The sequence below is a fragment of the Alternaria rosae genome (genome assembly GCF_020736505.1).
Source record: "Alternaria rosae strain MPI-PUGE-AT-0040 chromosome Unknown BKA58scaffold_7, whole genome shotgun sequence".
In the NCBI taxonomy this organism is placed as follows: Eukaryota; Fungi; Ascomycota; class Dothideomycetes; order Pleosporales; family Pleosporaceae; genus Alternaria; species Alternaria rosae.
In genome coordinates this window covers 845890-864180 of record NW_025763576.1, presented here as the reverse complement: position 1 = coordinate 864180, position 18291 = coordinate 845890, and the positions used below count along the sequence as shown (strand labels likewise).

General features: G+C 52.9%; 7 protein-coding genes across 7 annotated transcripts; 4 read left to right on the top strand and 3 right to left on the bottom strand.

Annotated features, from left to right (window-relative positions):
- Positions 1-355: 355 nt before the first annotated feature.
- BKA58DRAFT_319520 (SOR/SNZ family-domain-containing protein) lies at positions 356-1411 on the top strand (the record flags this gene model as incomplete). Its single annotated transcript, XM_046167721.1, has 3 exons — positions 356-484; positions 561-743; positions 800-1411. 3 exons carry the CDS (start codon positions 356-358, stop codon positions 1409-1411), a joined length of 924 nt encoding a protein of 307 aa, XP_046023252.1.
- A 586-nt stretch (positions 1412-1997) lies between these two features.
- BKA58DRAFT_441599 (Skp1 family, dimerization domain-containing protein) lies at positions 1998-2559 on the bottom strand (the record flags this gene model as incomplete). Its single annotated transcript, XM_046173831.1, has 2 exons — positions 1998-2345; positions 2398-2559. The coding sequence occupies 2 exons, from the start codon at positions 2557-2559 to the stop codon at positions 1998-2000; spliced, it is 510 nt and encodes a 169-aa protein (XP_046023251.1).
- A 742-nt stretch (positions 2560-3301) lies between these two features.
- BKA58DRAFT_470878 (Alg9-like mannosyltransferase family-domain-containing protein) lies at positions 3302-5452 on the top strand (the record flags this gene model as incomplete). The annotated part of the gene is made up of 5 exons (XM_046175208.1): positions 3302-3840; positions 3897-4276; positions 4333-4467; positions 4519-4531; positions 4584-5452. The coding sequence occupies exons 1-5, from the start codon at positions 3732-3734 to the stop codon at positions 5450-5452; spliced, it is 1506 nt and encodes a 501-aa protein (XP_046023250.1). The 5' UTR covers positions 3302-3731.
- Positions 5453-5724: 272 nt separating this feature from the next.
- Positions 5725-7521, bottom strand: BKA58DRAFT_318643 (uncharacterized protein; the record flags this gene model as incomplete). Its single annotated transcript, XM_046167683.1, has 2 exons — positions 5725-7068; positions 7378-7521. The coding sequence occupies 2 exons, from the start codon at positions 7519-7521 to the stop codon at positions 5725-5727; spliced, it is 1488 nt and encodes a 495-aa protein (XP_046023249.1).
- Positions 7522-7837: 316 nt separating this feature from the next.
- On the top strand, positions 7838-8645 carry BKA58DRAFT_319590 (NADH ubiquinone oxidoreductase subunit NDUFA12-domain-containing protein; the record flags this gene model as incomplete). Its single annotated transcript, XM_046167724.1, has 8 exons — positions 7838-7888; positions 7941-7961; positions 8030-8036; positions 8092-8172; positions 8222-8264; positions 8315-8335; positions 8404-8541; positions 8594-8645. 8 exons carry the CDS (start codon positions 7838-7840, stop codon positions 8643-8645), a joined length of 414 nt encoding a protein of 137 aa, XP_046023248.1.
- Positions 8646-8729: 84 nt separating this feature from the next.
- BKA58DRAFT_412714 (uncharacterized protein) lies at positions 8730-10163 on the bottom strand (the record flags this gene model as incomplete). Its single annotated transcript, XM_046172372.1, has 1 exon — positions 8730-10163. One exon carries the CDS (start codon positions 10161-10163, stop codon positions 8730-8732), a length of 1434 nt encoding a protein of 477 aa, XP_046023247.1.
- A 2113-nt stretch (positions 10164-12276) lies between these two features.
- Positions 12277-18245, top strand: BKA58DRAFT_207624 (ABC transporter type 1, transmembrane domain-containing protein). The gene is made up of 3 exons (XM_046165977.1): positions 12277-12812; positions 12922-17276; positions 17330-18245. Exons 1-3 carry the CDS (start codon positions 12748-12750, stop codon positions 18118-18120), a joined length of 5211 nt encoding a protein of 1736 aa, XP_046023246.1. The 5' UTR covers positions 12277-12747; the 3' UTR covers positions 18121-18245.
- Positions 18246-18291: the final 46 nt, after the last annotated feature.

Below are 18291 nucleotides of genomic sequence, written 5' to 3'. Positions count from 1 at the left end.
ACGGCTGATTGGCGCATATGCATCGCGTGTGTCAAAGGGCGCATAGCGGGGTCTAGATGTCCTTACGCCGCCGCGGAACATGGCGGGGCAACCTCCGAGTTGCGAAGGCGGGATGGAGGGACCTTACAAAGGCAAAAAAATATTGCGATGCCGCGGGTACATGTACAGGTAATACATCGCGGACGACTTTGACTCACGATCCCACCTTATTTTCCTTCCCTTAGACTTTAATACCTCATCGTCTGTGAAAGTATCTTGCTCTATTACACTACTAATTGACCCGATCTTACTTTACTCTTACCTTACCTCCGACATTTGTTCGATTTACTCCGGTCATAACCCACGATACTTCGCAATGGCAACTGAACTCCCCACCACAAACGGCCACGGCGCACAGGATGGCGAGAACAACTTTGCCGTCAAGGCCGGTCTGGCACGCATGTTGAAGGGCGGAGTCATTATGGACGTTGTCAACGCCGAGCAAGTAAGTCTCGCCTTCTCCAGATCACTGCGCGGTGGTTTGGGTAACGCGACCATTTGCTAACCAATACCACCCTCAGGCACGGATAGCAGAGGAAGCCGGTGCATCAGCCGTCATGGCTCTGGAGCGTGTCCCCGCCGACATTCGATCCCAGGGTGGTGTAGCCCGCATGAGCGACCCCAAGATGATCAAGGAAATCATGGACACAGTAACCATTCCCGTCATGGCCAAGGCACGAATTGGCCACTTCGTCGAATGCCAGGTACATCCAGAGTCCCTTCAAATCAGGAAGACCGTATGCTAACACCGACACTCCAGATCCTGGAAGCCCTAGGCGTAGACTACATTGACGAATCCGAAGTCCTCACCCCCGCCGACGCCATCCACCACGTCTCCAAGCACCCCTTCCGCATCCCCTTCGTCTGCGGCTGCCGCGGCCTCGGCGAAGCCCTACGCCGCATCTCCGAAGGCGCAGCCATGATCCGAACAAAAGGTGAAGCCGGCACCGGCGACGTCATCGAAGCCGTGCGCCACATGCGCACTGTAAACAGCGAGATTGCGCGCGCAAAGAGCATGTCTGACGAGGAACTGTACTCGTACGCAAAGGAGTTGCAAGTCGACTACGCGCTGCTCAAGGAGACGGCCAAGCTGGGTCGTCTGCCCGTTGTCAACTTTGCGGCGGGCGGTGTTGCGACGCCGGCTGATGCGGCGTTGATGATGCAGTTGGGCTGTGATGGCGTGTTTGTCGGCTCTGGTATCTTCAAGTCTGGGGATGCGGCGAAGCGGGCCAAGGCTATTGTTCAGGCGGTTACGCATTACAAGGACCCGAAGGTGCTTATGGAGGTTAGCATGGATCTGGGTGAGGCTATGGTCGGTATCAACTGTGGTAGCATGGGTGAGGATGAGAAGCTCGCTAAGAGGGGGTGGTAAATATGCGACGTTGTAGGGAGAGACGCCTACTGAAGGCGTCTGTGGTTGGTATTGGCGTTTTGGATATTTAGCTCGAGCGTGGGTTATGAAAATGTATAGAAGAACAAGCTCAACTCGGAATGACAACCAGTTCAACATGAATCTCCTTCAACTTCAGATTATATTGTACCACGATGTATCGCAGTGACATAGAGGAGCCGAGCGAGTACTGATTGGTGATCGCGACACCCAATTTCGCAACTTGGAGATCGCGTCATACGGAAAGCCGAGGTAAATTGCGGAGTCACAAAAGGTAAGAGACGGGAAACCATGATTTAACGTTTTGATTGAGCTACCTGCAACACGTCACAAACGGGCGTATCGAATGCAACGTACAGTAAGCCACCGTAATGTCCATAACCTGCTGGTGCCCAAAACAAGGACAGTCTCAGCATTATGCGCTTTGAAAAATATCACACCCATGAACTCCGCTGCGCCGGAGACAAAAACCCTTCAACATATGCACCGGCCGGTCCGTATTTGTCCGCGGTCCGTTGACCAATGCGACACGGAGGTAAAGAGGTCAAGCGTACCCAGGCGCGCGCACTTAGCGGTCCTCGGCCCACTCGTTCTCGCGGCGGATCTGCTCCTCCTCCTCGGGGGTGAAGTCGTTCTGGATGTTGAACGTCTTGCGGATCTCGTCGGGGGACTTGCCCTTGATCATGTTGGCGACGGTCTTGCAGCCGACGTCCAAGAGAGCCTTGATGTCGAGGTAGTTGGCGGCGAGGATGATCTCGAAGAGCATCTCCTGGTCGACCTGCATGAACTTTTGGTCCCACTCGTCGATGTCGGTGGACTTCTTGCGCGAGTCGGAGTCGTCGTCTTGGGTGGCGGGCGGGTCGTTCTTGTGGTGGCCGCACCACTCGATGACCTTCTTCATGACTGCCTCGTTGACCTGCGACATGTTAGTGGCTGTTCTTGGTGGAGGTGGGAAGGTGAGTACGTACGTTAGGGATGGGGATGGACTCTGAGGATTCACCACCAAGATCCTCGAGTAAGTTCTTGATGAGGATGGAGCGCTCGGCGACGGGGCGCTCGACGTCCATTTGGATACCGTCGGAGGTGGTGATGTTGATCATCTTGACGCCCTCGGAGTTGGTGGCAGCCATTGCGACAGCTTTGTTGTGAGGTGTTGGAGGTGGGTGTAGAAGTGGGGTAAGCTGTGGATGGAGTTGAGCGGCTGGGGTTAACCGACAGTTGTTGGGGATAGGCGGAGAGTGTGTGTTGAGAAGAGCGTCTGGGGCTCGGGAGGGCAGTGATTATATAGGCGAAGGCGTTTTGCTTTCACGTTTGCGCGCTGTGAGGGTGAGAGAGGCAACCAAGGTCCAACTCCGCCTCGCTGTTTAAGCTCAGGCGCCAAGCTCGCTCGATGGGGCAAGGCGCAAGGCTGCAATCATCAAAGAGGACCTGTAGTGACGCGAGAACACGGCTTGTATGTGCTTTGAACCAGCTTTGTTAGACGGCTTCACTTTGCTGCTTGCTGATTCAAGAAAGACATTGTGAATTGCTGCCCTCTCGTTTGCGGGCCAGCAGCTTGTACCGTGTTTGCGCTCACTTGAACTTTGGGCGGACCCCCGCGAATAGCACGGAGGATGACTCCATGCCGCACACAGCCGGCAGAAGTTACCAGAACGCGACGTGAACTTGACTCACGGAGCATGATGCCTGGGGCTAATACGATCCGTTCCAGATATCTGTCCTTAGTTGAGATGTGCGTTGATTCCACGGCGACATCCACCCAGGTACGCAAAGACAAGCCACCTGGAGTCGGCAGTGGGCCAAATGCGCTGTGACTCAAGAGACTACTTGATACATTTCAGTAGTGCTCATACCAGAACCGCAGCATCAGATCTGCCGCATAAACTCCAGGCCCATCTACACGTATCCTTGAAGGGGTACCTGGGTACCTGATCCACTGATGTTGCGCCACGTGACCGTTCAACGGATCCGCAGCTGCAGCCTAGACAGCCGTGGACAAGTCCGATGTATCATCGATTGCTGCCACATCGCATCTGATCAGGCCGCATGATAGTCGGCCGATATATCTGCCATGCTTCTCCTCGCCATGTAGTTTGCAGATCATCACAGTGCACGAGTCGCAAAGCATAACTCACCATTCGCTCTTGCAACCGGCCCCCCTATCCGCGTGCAACTGGTGATTGACGTAGGCCACTAAAACATTTGTTGGCCTCACTTTGTGAAAACAAACATCCCAACGGACAGATATGCGCCTGCTCAACCCCGCCAAACCCTCAAACGGCATATCTCGACTCTCGACACCATGTGGCGGCGTGTCTATTTCCTCCTGATCCTGGTGCGCATCTACTTTGCACTATCGCCGAGCTATCTGCACCCGGACGAGAACTTCCAGGGCCCCGAGGTCATTGCCGGTATGTCGCGACGCTGTCTGCGTATGCGCCCACAGCCACGACTGACTTGTCTCTAGGGCGCGTCTTCTCCTACCCCGTCCACGAAACCTGGGAGTTCACCTCCGAGAACCCCATCCGCAGCACGTTCCCGCTATGGCTCGCATACGGCTGGCCCATGTACATCCTGCGCTGGCTATGGGAGGGCTTCGGGTATGACGTCTCGCCATCGGTCGTATACTGGACACTGCGCGTACTCATGTTGACGCTGAGTGTCGTCATGGAGGACTGGGCCATCCACGAGCTGGTCGCTTCGCCGCGCGCGCGTCGTGTTGCTGTAATGCTTGTCGCATCGTCGTATGTGACCTGGACGTTCCAGACACATACCTTCTCGAACAGCATCGAGACGCTGCTGGTGCTCTGGAGCCTGGTCTTGATCCAGAGGATAACGGACGACAAGGTGAGTTGTTTCGGTCCGCTTGCCGATCTAGGATATGCGGCTAACGCAAGGTGCAGAAGCGCTCTGGCATCCTGGCTTCGTCCATCCTCGGCTTCATGGTCGTCGTAGGCATCTTTAATCGCATCACCTTTCCAGCATTCTTGCTTCTTCCTGCGACGACTTTGCTACCCCACTTCCCACTTCCAGCGCAAGTAAGTTAAGGCTGTTGTCGCCGTCTTCTGGACCTTCACTGACACCCACAGACCGTTCTCTTTGGTCTTCCTTGCAACGTTCGCTCTCTTCACAGCTTTCCTTGCTATCTGCGTAGACACGGCGTTTTATACCCCTGGCGAATTCACCTTTTCCAAACTCCTCAGCGGCGCCGTCATCACACCTTTCAATAATTTCCGTTACAACTCGGATTCCGCGAACCTTGCCCAGCATGGCATACACCCACGATACCAACATTTCCTCGTTAATCTTCCTCAACTCCTCGGTCCGGCGGCACCACTTCTGTTCTTTCTGCGCAGGGCGCATATCTCTATGATTCTCATTTCAGCTATATCTGGCGTCGCACTTCTTAGCATCTTCCCACACCAAGAAGCTCGGTTCTTACTTCCCGCCGTACCATTAATACTCTCCTCGATACGCCTACCGACTCCGCGCATTCGAAAGAGCTGGATCATCACTTGGGTAGTTTTTAACGTTGCCCTCGGTATCCTGATGGGCGTATACCACCAAGGCGGCATCGTCCCAGTTCAGATGAACATTGCCAAGACGAACGAGACAGTTTCCAATGCGTTCTGGTGGAAGACGTACAGTCCGCCAACGTGGCTACTGAACGGCAAAAACGAGGAGCTCAAGACCGTCGATCTCATGGGCTGCCCAGCCGAACAAATGATCGAGAAGGTCAAGGAAGCACTACCGCCTTGTCGGACAAGGAAACCACCAAAGGTCGACCGAGGCTCCGTGTACGTCGTAGCACCACGATCAGCACATGCTTTGATACCATATCAAAGCCCCAACACCTCAAAAGAGGTCTCATTGGAGGAAGTCTGGAGCTATCGACAGCACCTGAACCTCGATGACATGGACTTCGCCGACGACGGCATCTGGAATACCATTAGCCGCGTTGTTGGTGATCGGGGACTCGTAGTCTGGCGAGCAACTCGGAATTGCTGGTCTACCCCTGAATGAGCTAGAGAGGTCACATGTAAGAAGAGATCTTGTTGGTCTGATATTTCGGAGTCGTGGCACAAGATGCAAAGAATTTGGCAGCGCAAGCTGAATGTCGATTTGTTTTCTTCTTGGCTTCTGCGCATATACCCATCACACCTCTTAAATAGCTCCTAATGGTAACAAAGTAAAAGCTACAATCACTCAAGTGCTGCGTTGTCTCACCGTGCTACACAAACATAACATCGCATGCTTCTGATACATATTGATATACATGGGTTCCCTAAACTTGCTCACAAAGCACCACCCAACACCCTCACAGCCCACATCGCCATCCTAACATCCATCCCAACTTTCCTCTCCGGCCTCTCAAACTCCTTCTCACTTACTTCCTTAGCATGTTCTCCCAACCACCTAACCTCCTCGCCCAACCTCTTCCTTAACCCCGGATCCTCCGTCGCGATGACCACATTAGCCTCAAGATCCAACTCATAAGCCCTCTTTGTATAATTGCTACTACCAATAACCGTTAAGCTGGGATCTTCCTTCTCCCCTCCGTTGGCCGAAGGAAACGTAACCCACAGCCCCTTGGCATGATACGTCCACCCGCCTTCCTGACCCACCATACCCTTCTTCCACTCTTTGAGCACGATACTGTCGCTGAGCCCTTCGTGTTTTACTTTCCGCAGGAAGGATTTCGCAAGGTGCGTGTATGCGGCTGGTAGCATGCCGCTTACGCCTTTGGAGCCGTAGAAGCCGTTGGCGTGGGGGTGTGCGGTTAGCACTGTGCCTGAGGCAGGGCGCGTGGAGAGGAGGAGGCGCCGGAAGGAGGGCGTCATGTTGAAGTAGCCTGCTGTGAAGGTCCAGGAGGAGTTTTGAAGGGGAGGGCTGGCGAGGTGGGTTAGGATTTTTGTTAGGGCGGGGAGTTCGGTTGAGGAAGGGAGGAGCGGGACGAGGGAGAGGATGGGGTAGATTGTTGTTTTTGAGGTGGAGGGTGAAGGAGATGTGGTGGTTGGGGAGTTGGGTGGTAAGAGGAGGTGGGCGAGGTGCTTTTCTGCACCGGCTTTGTAGTTCGAGGGCGAGTCTAGTGGTGAGGGCGCGGCGTTGGTTGTTGGCCAGGTCATGGTGTAGCCTCCGCTTCCTTCTTGCGTGCTTGGCTGTATGTCGAAGCTTAACTTCGCGACGCCGTCGTGTATTCTCTTGAAATAGTCTGTCAAGTCTTTTGACTTGAACAAGTGGTACCGATCTTGACGATTCGTAAAGTAATCTTCACTTAGGTTTGCTCCGGACATGATGATCTCGTCATCAACACCGTACAGTTTCATGTGCTGTAGACCCCAGCCTTCGTTGATGCGTTTTGGGATATACTTCTTTCGCAGACCGGTTAGGTTGGGTGTGTGGTACATGCGTACTTCTACGCGGTCTGGTCCAAATTCCGAGATGAGAGGTGTCATGAGGGAGGCGGTTGAAGGGTTTGGTGTTTCTCTGGTTCCGCGCAGAGCGTCCGTAAGAAAAGAGACCTTGAGATTGGGATTGCGTTGGAGTGCATCCCGGATAGTAGAGATGAGTTCATGTTCGGTTTTGCCAATGTAGAGGGTTGATAGATAGATGCGGCGCTGAGCTTTTGATATTTTGTCCTGGTGATATTAGTACAGATTGGATATTAATGTGAGTAAGCTTGCTCACTGCATCTCTGTCTTGGCTTTTTCATCGAAGATGGATAGATGGCATGAAGTTCCCATACAGTACAGGGCAGAAGGAAGTGGACCTTAGAGAAAAGCGTTGTCCTTGACAGATGACGGCAGAATGATACAAAACCACTTTAACTGAGAAATCGAAACGACTGCTGTCTTGCATGTGTTGAAATATTCGAGAGATAGAACGGAAGGGGGGAAAGTGTGATATGCTATGAGCGGGAACCATGACAGCAACGATAACTGACCTACCTTCAATGTTTGATAGAACTCAGCAGGCGTCTGGAGAATTTCAATCTGATCTGGCTGAATCTCAAATCGCGGCGCAATCTTATCCAAATCCGTCGTTATCGTCGCAAGCATAGACGCTTGGCTCTGAGGCACAGGTGAAGCCATCTCAGCACTCGAGGTCGAATATCTTCGCGTTGTCCTGAATGTCCGAGTGGGGATGCGGAAACTTCTCCTCCCCGCGATCTTCGGTGCTTGGGCGCGTAATAAGCTTCTTATTATCATGTTGACCACTCGCTATGACGCCGGATGCTGGTATGTGCTTCGACTCCTGAAGTTTTGATGCACTTTGGGGTTGGGCGACAAGGATCACTCTGACGCTAACATGTCTTGGGAAAGGCGTGAGAGCGGTGCTTGGCATCGTCAATCGCGAAGCAGCAACATCCGACAAGCATCACGAACGCTGAATTCACCAAACGCCGCCATGTCGACGCTCATGAGAACGCTGCGCAACCTGCGCCGAATCGGAATCAAGGTAAGCTTCAGTCACCGCAGGAATTGATACCGCAATGCTAACACGTCCGCAGGAATATGGCCACCAAATGGCGGTACGCTTGCATCCCCGCGCCCTCACCTTACATCGCAGATAGACTGATCGAGTCGCCCGCACGTTTAGAACATCGGTACGCTCGAGTACGAAAGAATTGGCAGGGAATGCGAAGGGCTAATCTGCCATAGGTGACACCAAAGCCGGAACCTTGATCGGCCAGGACAAGTACGGCAACAAGTTCTTTGAGAACTTGGAGGAGGAGCTTCCTCGTAAGACTCGGGAATCTCAGAGAAGAAAGCATGTATCTGACCGCCATAGTCCGGACCCGCTGGGTAGACTACAAAGACAAGGAGTTCGATCCGTATGTTGCATTGGACGTAAAGACATGGAGCAAAGCTGACGCTGTGACAGTTCTCAGATCGAGCCCGGATGGTACGCTACGTCACCAAACACCGCGAAATATAGCCCTGCGAAGAACATACATCTGACTATCCACATAGGCACGCCTGGATGTCATACATGGTCGACAAGTCACCAGCCGCAGACCCGCTTCTGCAGCGCCAGGTCCGCGTCTGGGAGCCAAAGGAGCACAGGCCGACCCTTACATGGACCCGTTCAGGATACAAGCCCTACAACACGTACGTCTCAGATGTTACGAAGTTCGGACGGTTGTGTGCTAATAACCAATAGTGTCAAGCCCAAGTACTCTCCCTGGACACCCGTCGCCAAGGCTCGACAGTAGACGCGTCTTCCATACCAAGCATTGTATATATCCAGAGAAGAAATCGATGTTTCATATGCTATCACTTCTATCTATTTTCAATATTCAGAGCCCCTCCATCAACATAGGAAGCACAATCTCCTTATTGAACTTCCAGAGCGCGCTGCTATCAGGCGCCCGAAACGTCGCACCGCTCCAATACGTGCTTCTCAATCCCTGCAGCGCGTTCATCTTGTCATAAATGCCAGCCTGTATGTCTTGAGGTCTAGCTTGCATGTAGAACGGCGCATGTGATGTGTAGACCACGAACTCTGGTTCAGTAGGTTCAAAGTTGCCAGGATTTGCCGTTTGCAGTCGTTTGATACCCGCGATTATCTCCTCTTTGACAAAGTTATCAGAAAGAGGATATGTTGCATTCGACCGTTGGGAACCGTAGTAAATCGCTTTGACCCCAGGGATAGCGGTTGCCTGCATGAGATAGACGCCCGGCAGGGCAGGGAGGTTGTACGGGGTGTCCGACGCGCGGTTGTAAATGACCAAATCGTCAGGTGTACCCGTATTCTTGACCAAAGCAGCATAATACCCAGCATCGATAAGTTTCCCAAAGACCTCACGTTCCCGCTTCCGTAGATCGAAACGCGCAAGGAGATCCGGACGCAGCGGAATCGTGATAAGGAGTTTCTTGGCGCGTATCATCTTGACGCCATCGGGTGTCTTGACAACGAGTTCCACGCCACTCTCCCTCCTTGCGGCATGCACAACTTCAGAAGACAGCAACAAGCTATCCGCATCGAGGAGCTCAGCCTGCGCCTTCCCATACAACTCGCTGTTATTACGGCGAGCCGTCGAAACAAGATTATTCGCAGCGAGTTGCTGGATCAAGCCTAACCCGTTGACACGCGCATTCTCCACCACGGGCACACTGAGGATATCCCCGATACCCTGATTCGTACTGAACGTCGTCTGCACCACGGCTTCGAGACCGAGGTTGGTAACGAGGTCGCCGAACGGTATGGTTAGGTCTTGTGGGACGGGGCTGGGGAGGAACATGCCGCTTTCCAGCTCGGGGTACTGAGCAAGGAACGCAGCGTATTTATGTAGTCCAGCGCCGAGGTCCTCTACACTTGGTGCGCTGACGTTGACTGCGAGACCAGTGCTGAAATCGTAGTTTGCGTCGTTGCCCGCGAATTGTGGGGGTCCGAGGGGAATGTCGAAGCGGGCGAAGTAGTCAAGGACAGTACTCTCATTATGGTAGACTAGCACGCCGTAGTCTTGAGCGAGACCGGTTGCTGGGTCTGTGTAGGTTTCTGTGTGGCCGCCTAGCCGGTTCTTGATCTCGACGACGATGACGCTTTTGTTGGCGTCTTTGAGGGAGATTGCGGCGTGGGTACCGGAGGAGCCGCCGCCTATGATGGCTACGTCTCGGGTTATGATGGTGCTGGGATGGAAAGATGAGGAGTGGTGTTTGGTGGTGGTTGAGAAGGCGGGAGATGTGAGGAGAGATGCTAGAAGCACGGCTGCTGAGAGTGTAGGATGCATCTTCGAAGAGGAGGGTGTTTCCTTTCTAAACAACAGTATCATTGAAAACTATGTGAGATTATATACTACAGTGTCCAGCCCGTGTTGTTGCTCAGGGCGGATCTGTCGGCTTCCCGGTGAACGTGTTGATGCGTAGCCGTGCCGTTTGTAGACCACGTAAACTCCCGTCGCGGTGGAACGAATGCTGCATCCCGCGTCAAAGTACACAAGAGCCTTCATGAACGAATCAATTCCCAACACGCAAAGCCCGGTGTCAGCGCAGCAAAGCCTCCAAACCACATAATCCAATGCGCTTTGCAGGAAAGAGAGGCCATGAGCCGTGTCAGCGTCGACATTCAAGTACGCGTATGCGCGCCCTTTTATGTATGACTTGCATTTCAGCAGCCAACTCGCATTTGAGATGGAGTTATAAAGTTGTAAGCTTTCTGACAGGTTGGCAAAGGCTTGAGGCGTAACATGTGGCGTCCAGTGATAGCAGGCTGGCGAGTCGAGATGGTCACACGTTGACTATCTCCGGCGATTCCATGTGTTTCTCGCTAGAAGGCGTACAGTGGGCTTCGATCGAACGGTGTCTGGAAGCTTGAAGGCGTCCAGGCGGTTGAAGCGTGTAGTTGGCTATTGTAATGTCAACATGAGCAAAGATGCAGAATATGTTAATTTCCAGCCTCGATTAATGGCATTATCCAGGCAGGCTAATGAGAATTAGGGAGGGTAACTATCGTTCGTGTAGGTAAGGAGAATGTGAAGAGGTAGTGTTGTCTGGCTGCTTTCCAGCTGGCCGTCAAAACTAGGCTGCATCGAAGTAAACATTGACTACATAGAAGGGCACGAGATCGTCAATTGCTGTTCTCGATAGAAGTTGATTACCCAGGTCACGCCGCGACATTACCACGTGCCTCATCGTACCTTCCTGTTCGACATTGGAGGATTACCATCTCTTGGGTAGGAACTTGTCCATGTCGCCATCAGCATGACTTCTGAACTATGTCGCTCAGCGCGGTTTGTCGTTCTAGCCCAGCACGATTTCTCCCGCATGCGGACTTGGTACATTGTGCGATTGTAGACAGACGCCTGTACCACAGTGGCGGCGCCAAACCTTCGCGCTCCGACTGCAGATGCTTTAAGGATGTCCCTGGTATGACGAGAGCGAAGACTGCGGAATCAGGCCGTTTTCACATGTCGCAGGACTCGAGCGTTGCGCGGCGTTCAACGCTGTGTTCTCTGGCCAAGGCGTTGGGCGCGCCAGGGGAACCGGCACCTGCGCAGATGGCGCCAGCAAGTAACTTGGGGCGGCATGTGTGCGACTCTCTCACCGACATTGAGGATGCGCCTAACAAAGGGCCTATTGGCAATGTCAGCAGCGTTACAGGATGGTGTGCACGGCAGCGACGGATTGGTAAGCTGTGGGGAAGCTAACGCCTGGTCCCACTAGGTACCCTTAGCCGCGGAGGTGCTTGCAGCCATCACAGTACCCCGGACATCTGGACTTTGCCATGTCCGGCAGCCCGCGATAGAGCTGTCGTCGGTATAGGAAGGTCCATCGTGACTCTTTACGACTCGTTATGACTCTTCTCGACTCTTTTATGAGTTCGGTGTAATTCCTTGGTGCTTATCGGCCTCTACGATTAGGGCGAACATGAGGCTCTTTGACATGGGCCCTCCGTAGCATGCGCCAGTTGCTACGGCCTGCCTGGTAGTGAAGAGAAGCATCAGGCAAGACATGGCGCGAAGACCGACGCAGTTAGTAACGTGCACAAGACTGAGTTGCACCGACGACACGACCGATACCTCCAATCTAGAAGCGGGAGGCGTACGGCACGTATCAGCGCGCCCTCGTCCAGCCCTTTCGCCCTTGAAGCCATTGTCACGAACTCATCGGAATATGACTCTTGGAAACTTAATGGAGGCGGTCAATATGTGACCGTACGGTAGTGTGAAGCTGCAGAGTGGCAGAGCGCGACAAAAGCCGTGAGACGGATGCATGGCTTGCTCTGTGACACATGCGCATTGGTGCGTCTGCTGCACAACCATGTCACCTTGAGTCAAGCGGAGACGAACCCTGTCAAACGATATGTCGTGACGATCTAGCTCTCTCTGTAAGACTGCTTGCTATATCCACACGGGCAGCCACGGTGACGGTTTGATAGAGTAGTTTGCGACCGCTCAGGCTGTGGCTCGTTGCACCCGTTATTACATTGGGCCGGTTATCTGATCTGCAACTATCTTATCTGATCCCAGCATCTCGGTTGCACATCGGCAGCAATATCTAATTACATCATTTGTCGGTTCGGGCACGCGTGCGTGAACGTCAGTGCGGATCTGGAAAAGCTCTTGCGGCAAGTGGAAGCGCAAACCGAAGAAGCAGTTCTTGTCCTCAAACCACCCTACCCTGTCCACAGTCGCCTGGAGGCCCCCTGCCGCCGTTTGTTTACTTCGGCGCAATCGAGCAGAAGGCGCGAATACACCCTCCGGTCCTTCCTTTAGTCCCAATGCGCCTCAACAGCCGTCAATAGCGAGTGCGAGTGCTGGAGGTTTGAACACCACCACAGGTCACAACAGGTCTCGTACAACTGCGGCAGACACCATGTTCGCCCACTGTAGAGGCCCGTTCTGGGGCAGAGACGACTTCTCGAGGTGTTTCGAGCAAGAGTAGGTACTTTCTTTTACTTTGCGCCACGACGCGATGTCTCAGATGCCACTGCAGCCATCCGATAGGCGATGCACCAGCACGAATGCTCACAAAGCTAACACGTCGCAGCTATCTTCAAACACTATTCCCTCTCATAGTATGCGGAATATCCGTCGTTTATCTACTGGTCCAACTCTATGTCGCCGCCACCGCGTCCCGATACTACCACGCCTACAGCGTCCTCGAAGACCCCTCCAATGTCTGGTCTTTCCGGAGTCCTCGCTACGATGGCGACGAAGCCTACGAAGATGCCGAAGACGACCTTGATCGAAACGAAGATCTCGCGCTTCATGCCGTCAACACAGTCTCCACCATGGCCGTAGACAAACCCCGCGGAGAGCTCACGGTCGTCATACTCGAGGAAGTGGCGGTACTGGCTCAGCTGGCACTTCACGTCGCTGTGATGGTCACCAATGTTTGGGGCAGGCACGGCAAGCTTGCGGCCATTGCCAATGTTGCTGTCTGGGCCTACATCGCCACCCTGGCTTCGCTGCGATTGCTGTTCTCCAGCACCAGCAGATTCTCGTTTCCTAAGCTGTGGTACCACACTGCCTTCATTTACGGGTTCCAATGGGTTTTCAGCGTCCTCCTGTTCCGGTCGGCCATCATCCACCCGCGATCGCCTCTACACCGGAAGCTCATGATTGGCGATTTTGTCCTCGTCTCGCTACTATTCCTCATCTCTTTGTGCTCTAGGAAAGGCAACAAGGCGGTGGAGCTAGAGTATGAAGGCGACATCGCGCCAGCCCGGGAACCTATCGCCAGTGTTTTCTCGCTTGCCACTTTCAGCTGGGTCGATCCGATCGTATGGACAGGATACAAGAAGACATACGAGCTTACCGATGTCTGGAACTTGCCTTCCAAGGACAAGGCTGCAGCTGTCATCGCGAACTACCGTCAGGTCAAGAAGACATCCGGCTTGGCCTACCATCTTTTGAAGCATTTCAAACGTGGTCTACTCATACAAGCAGGTTGGGCTGCCATTTCTGGTTTCCTCACTTTCGCCCCGACATTGCTTCTCAAGGTCATTCTCGAATACGTTGAGAAGCCCGAACAGACCCCTGCCAATGCCGCCTGGTTCTACGTCATTCTACTGTTCGTTTCAGGCAGTCTATCTGCACTTGCTGACGGCCAAGCGCTGTGGCTCGGTCGAAAAATCTGCATCCGCCTACGCGCTGTCATCATTGGAGAAATCTACGCAAAAGCACTCAAGCGTCGAGCAGCTGCTACTACTGAAAAGGCCCTGGGCGAGGAAAAGAAGAAGCACGAACAAGATGAGGAACCCAAGGGATTGAAGCGCATCTTCACCTTCGGCAAGAACAAGAAAAAGGCGACTGGAGCCTCGAAAGAAGAAGAAGCATCGAAACCAGAATCCGACGCTCAGGTCACCACCGGTGCCATCATCAACCTTATGGCTGTCGACGCTTTCAAAGTCAGCGAGATCTGCGCTTATCTACACTTCCTCTGGGCTAATACCCCAGTCCAAGTTGTCGTGGCTATCTTCTTGCTCTACCGTATCTTGGGTTACAGTTCGATTGCTGGTATTGGTATGATGGTTTTCTTGCTCCCGATCAACATGTATGTTGCGCGACAATTCTCCAAGATTCAGAAACTTATTCTCGCGGCCACCGATGCCCGTATTCACACGACCAACGAGGTCCTCACCAACATCCGGATCATCAAGTTCTTCGCTTGGGAACAACGCTTCATTGGTCTGGTCAACGAAAAGCGGTACGTTGAGCTCAAGCATCTGCGACGAAGATACATTCTGTGGGCGGTAGCAGCTACGATATGGTCGGGCTCGCCAGTCTTAATCACATTCTTGTCCTTCCTCGTGTACACGAACGTTGAACATAAGGCGCTCATTCCATCTGTCGCATTCACCGCCCTCTCGCTTTTCCAAATTCTGAGGATCCCGCTGGACCAACTCGCAGATATGGTAGCGCACGTTCAAGAATCCAAGGTCTCGGTCGATCGTATTGAGGAGTATCTGTCTGAACCCGAGACGGACAAATACTCGCAGCTTGTAACTCAGAAGAAGGATGAAGATGGTCAAGCCATTATTGGGTTCGAGAACGGCACATTTAGCTGGGGCGGAACTGACATGGCAGATCAGGCGTCAGCAGATGCTTTCAAACTGATGGATCTTAATCTGAATTTCCGTGTCGGCAAGCTCAACGTTGTTGTTGGACCCACTGGCTCTGGAAAGACCTCGTTACTCATGGGTCTACTTGGTGAAATGACAAAGCTCAAGGGCAATGTCTACTTGCCAGGTGGACTTAGCCGAGAGGACCTGACTCCCGACCCTGACACTGGACTCACTGACAGTATAGCTTACTGCGCTCAGCAAGCTTGGCTTGTTAACGGTACGGTCAAGGATAACATCGTATTCGCGAGTCCATGGGATCAGAAGCGCTACGATGAGGTTCTCGAAGCCTGCTCTCTGAAGCGAGATCTTGAGATCCTTGATGCTGGCGACGAGACGATAGTGGGAGAAAAGGGTGTTACGCTCTCTGGAGGCCAGAAACAACGAATCTCATTGGCCCGTGCGTTGTACAGCAAGGCTCGTCACGTCCTTCTTGACGATGTTCTGAGCGCTGTCGACGCCCACACTGCGAAATGGATCTTCCATTACGCACTTCACGGACGACTCATGGCGAACCGAACTTGTATCCTCGTTACACACAACGTCAGCCTCTGTTTGCCACACGCAGAGTTTGCTGTTGCACTTGAGAACGGCCGAGTGGTCGCACAAGGCACAGCAGACGAGGTCATCAACTCAGGAAAGCTTACCGAGGATCTTACTAAATCACGGCCCGCATCAAGAGGAGCGTCCAAACCTCCTTCCGAAGAGCTCTCAGATGCTGGTGAGGAGGCGAACGGCGATGCCAATCACGCTAACGGATCTGCTAACGGCACCGCAAATGACAAGCCGGACGTTAAGAAGAAGCCAGCCAGCAACAGTCAGGATGAGAAGAAGGCAGAGGGAGGCGTTAAGCTGAGCATCATCACCATGTATCTTCGAGCTATGGGCCCCTGGTACTACTGGCTTGGTGCTACCATTGCTTTTGTAGCTGCGCAAATCTCTTCGGTATCTACTAATCTCTGGATCCGCACATGGGCAAACGCGTACGCAGAAAAGGGCTATGCTGTGACGAGCAACCATCACCAATCTCCGGTAACGCATGCTCCGACAATAAGTGGTATGGGAACATGCATGAACAGTGGCACCTGCAGCTGGAACATTCCTTTCTTTACGCAACCGGAGCAGCAGTCATACGCCTACAACACTATGCAGACTACCTTCAGTGCGCCGAACCCAGACGTCAACTCTGCCTACTTCCTGGGTGTCTACGCCGTTCTTGGACTCATCTTCATGTTTATCACCTTCTTACGAGAAGGTTTCCTGTTTGGAGGGTCTCTCGCTGCATCCAAACGCATACACGAACGACTCATTCAAAAGGTTACGCATGCCAAGTTCCGCTTCTTCGATCAGACACCACTCGGTCAGCTCATGAACAGGTTCTCCAAGGACATTGAATCTGTCGATCAAGAGGTAGCGCCAGTCGCCATTGGTGTTGTCCATTGCTTCGCTTCCATCATCACGATCGTCATTCTTATCTCGATCATTACTCCTGGTTTTCTAATAGCAGCCTTCTTCATCTCCATCCTCTACTTCCTCATCGGTCGCTTCTACATCAACTCGTCCCGCGACCTGAAGCGACTAGAATCCGTACATCGAAGTCCGCTGTATCAACAGTTTGGCGAGACACTATCCGGCATGACGACTATCAGAGCCTACGGTGACGAACGCCGCTTCATCCGCGAGAATCTGACGAAGATTAACACTCAACATCGTCCGTTCATCTATCTCTGGGCAGCTAACAGGTGGCTTGCGTTCCGAGTAGACGTCGTCGGTGCCATGGTCGCCTTCTTCTCCGGAGCTTTTGTTGTGCTCAGCGTTGGACGCATTGATGCAGGTGCCGCAGGTCTCGCACTTACCTATGCTGTTACCTTCACTGAGAACGTCTTGTGGTTCGTCCGTCTCTACTCCGCCAATGAACAGAACATGAACTCGGTCGAGCGTGTCAAGGAGTACCTCGATGTCGACCAGGAAGCTCCATCTGTCATTTCGGAGAACCGTCCACCATCCAACTGGCCAAGCAAGGGATCCGTAGAGTTTATCAATTACAGCACGCGATACAGGACTGACTTTGACCTTGTCTTAAAAGACTTGACTTTCAAGATCCTTCCAGGCGAGAAGGTCGGTGTCGTAGGCCGAACGGGTGCCGGCAAGAGTTCGATGGCACTTGCCTTGTTCCGGGCATTGGAGGCTGAGAAGGGCAAGATCTTGATCGATGACATTGATGTTGGTACGATCGGCTTGCATGATCTGCGGGAGAACGTCGTCATGGTACCGCAAGGTAAGCGCATCCTTATAAAACACCATGATCGAGGAAATGCTAACACAACACAGATCCGACACTATTCACAGGCACGATCCGAAGCAATCTCGATCCTTTCTCTATCTTCACTGATGAAGAAATCTACACCGCACTGCGCGAAGTCAATCTGATTTCTACTCTATCACGCCCTACATCCGGCTCTGTCACTCCTACTGGAGTAACCACCCCACCTCGCGCTGTCGAAATTCCTGTCCCCACAACAAATGCCGTAACAGCGGATGTCAACGGCAGCTACTCAGCCGCTACCACAAACCCCGGGTCCATTCTGGCAAACCGCGACTGGGATCGTGGTGAAACGCAGGAAGATACTGTTGTGGTCATGCCTGATGGGCGTGCTGTGGACCGTAACGATGCAGCGGCACAAGCTGCGATGGAGGCCGACAACAAAAACCCATTCAAGAACCTCAACTCGCTGGTGTCAGAATCTGGTTCCAACCTGTCACAAGGTCAACGACAACTTTTGTGCCTAGCGCGAGCGCTATTGAAGGCACCCAAGGTTCTGCTGATGGATGAAGCCACAGCATCCATCGACTACGCCACCGATGCGAAGATCCAAGAAACCATTCGTCAGATCAAGAACACAACCATCACGATAGCGCATCGTCTGCAAACCATCATCGACTATGACAAGGTCCTTGTTCTGGACAAGGGTGAAGTCATAGAATACGGCCACCCCTACGATCTTGTCCGAAAAGACGGCGGTTCATTCCGATCCATGTGCGAAACAAGTGGCGAGCTAGAAAACTTGACCACTACAGCAAAAACAGCGTACGAATCGAAACCTACTGCAGCTGCCGAATAGAGATCACAGCTCCGGTTGTATGATCGTTCATGACCGTCCAGCATTCTAATACGTGCCCCGTAGAGAAGGGTCTGGGGATGAGAAGGGAGTTTCAAATTTAGACGGTGTTGGAGAAGAACAAAAAGCATATGATCAAGACAGGTTTTGCATGAGCGAGTCAGCATTATTTTC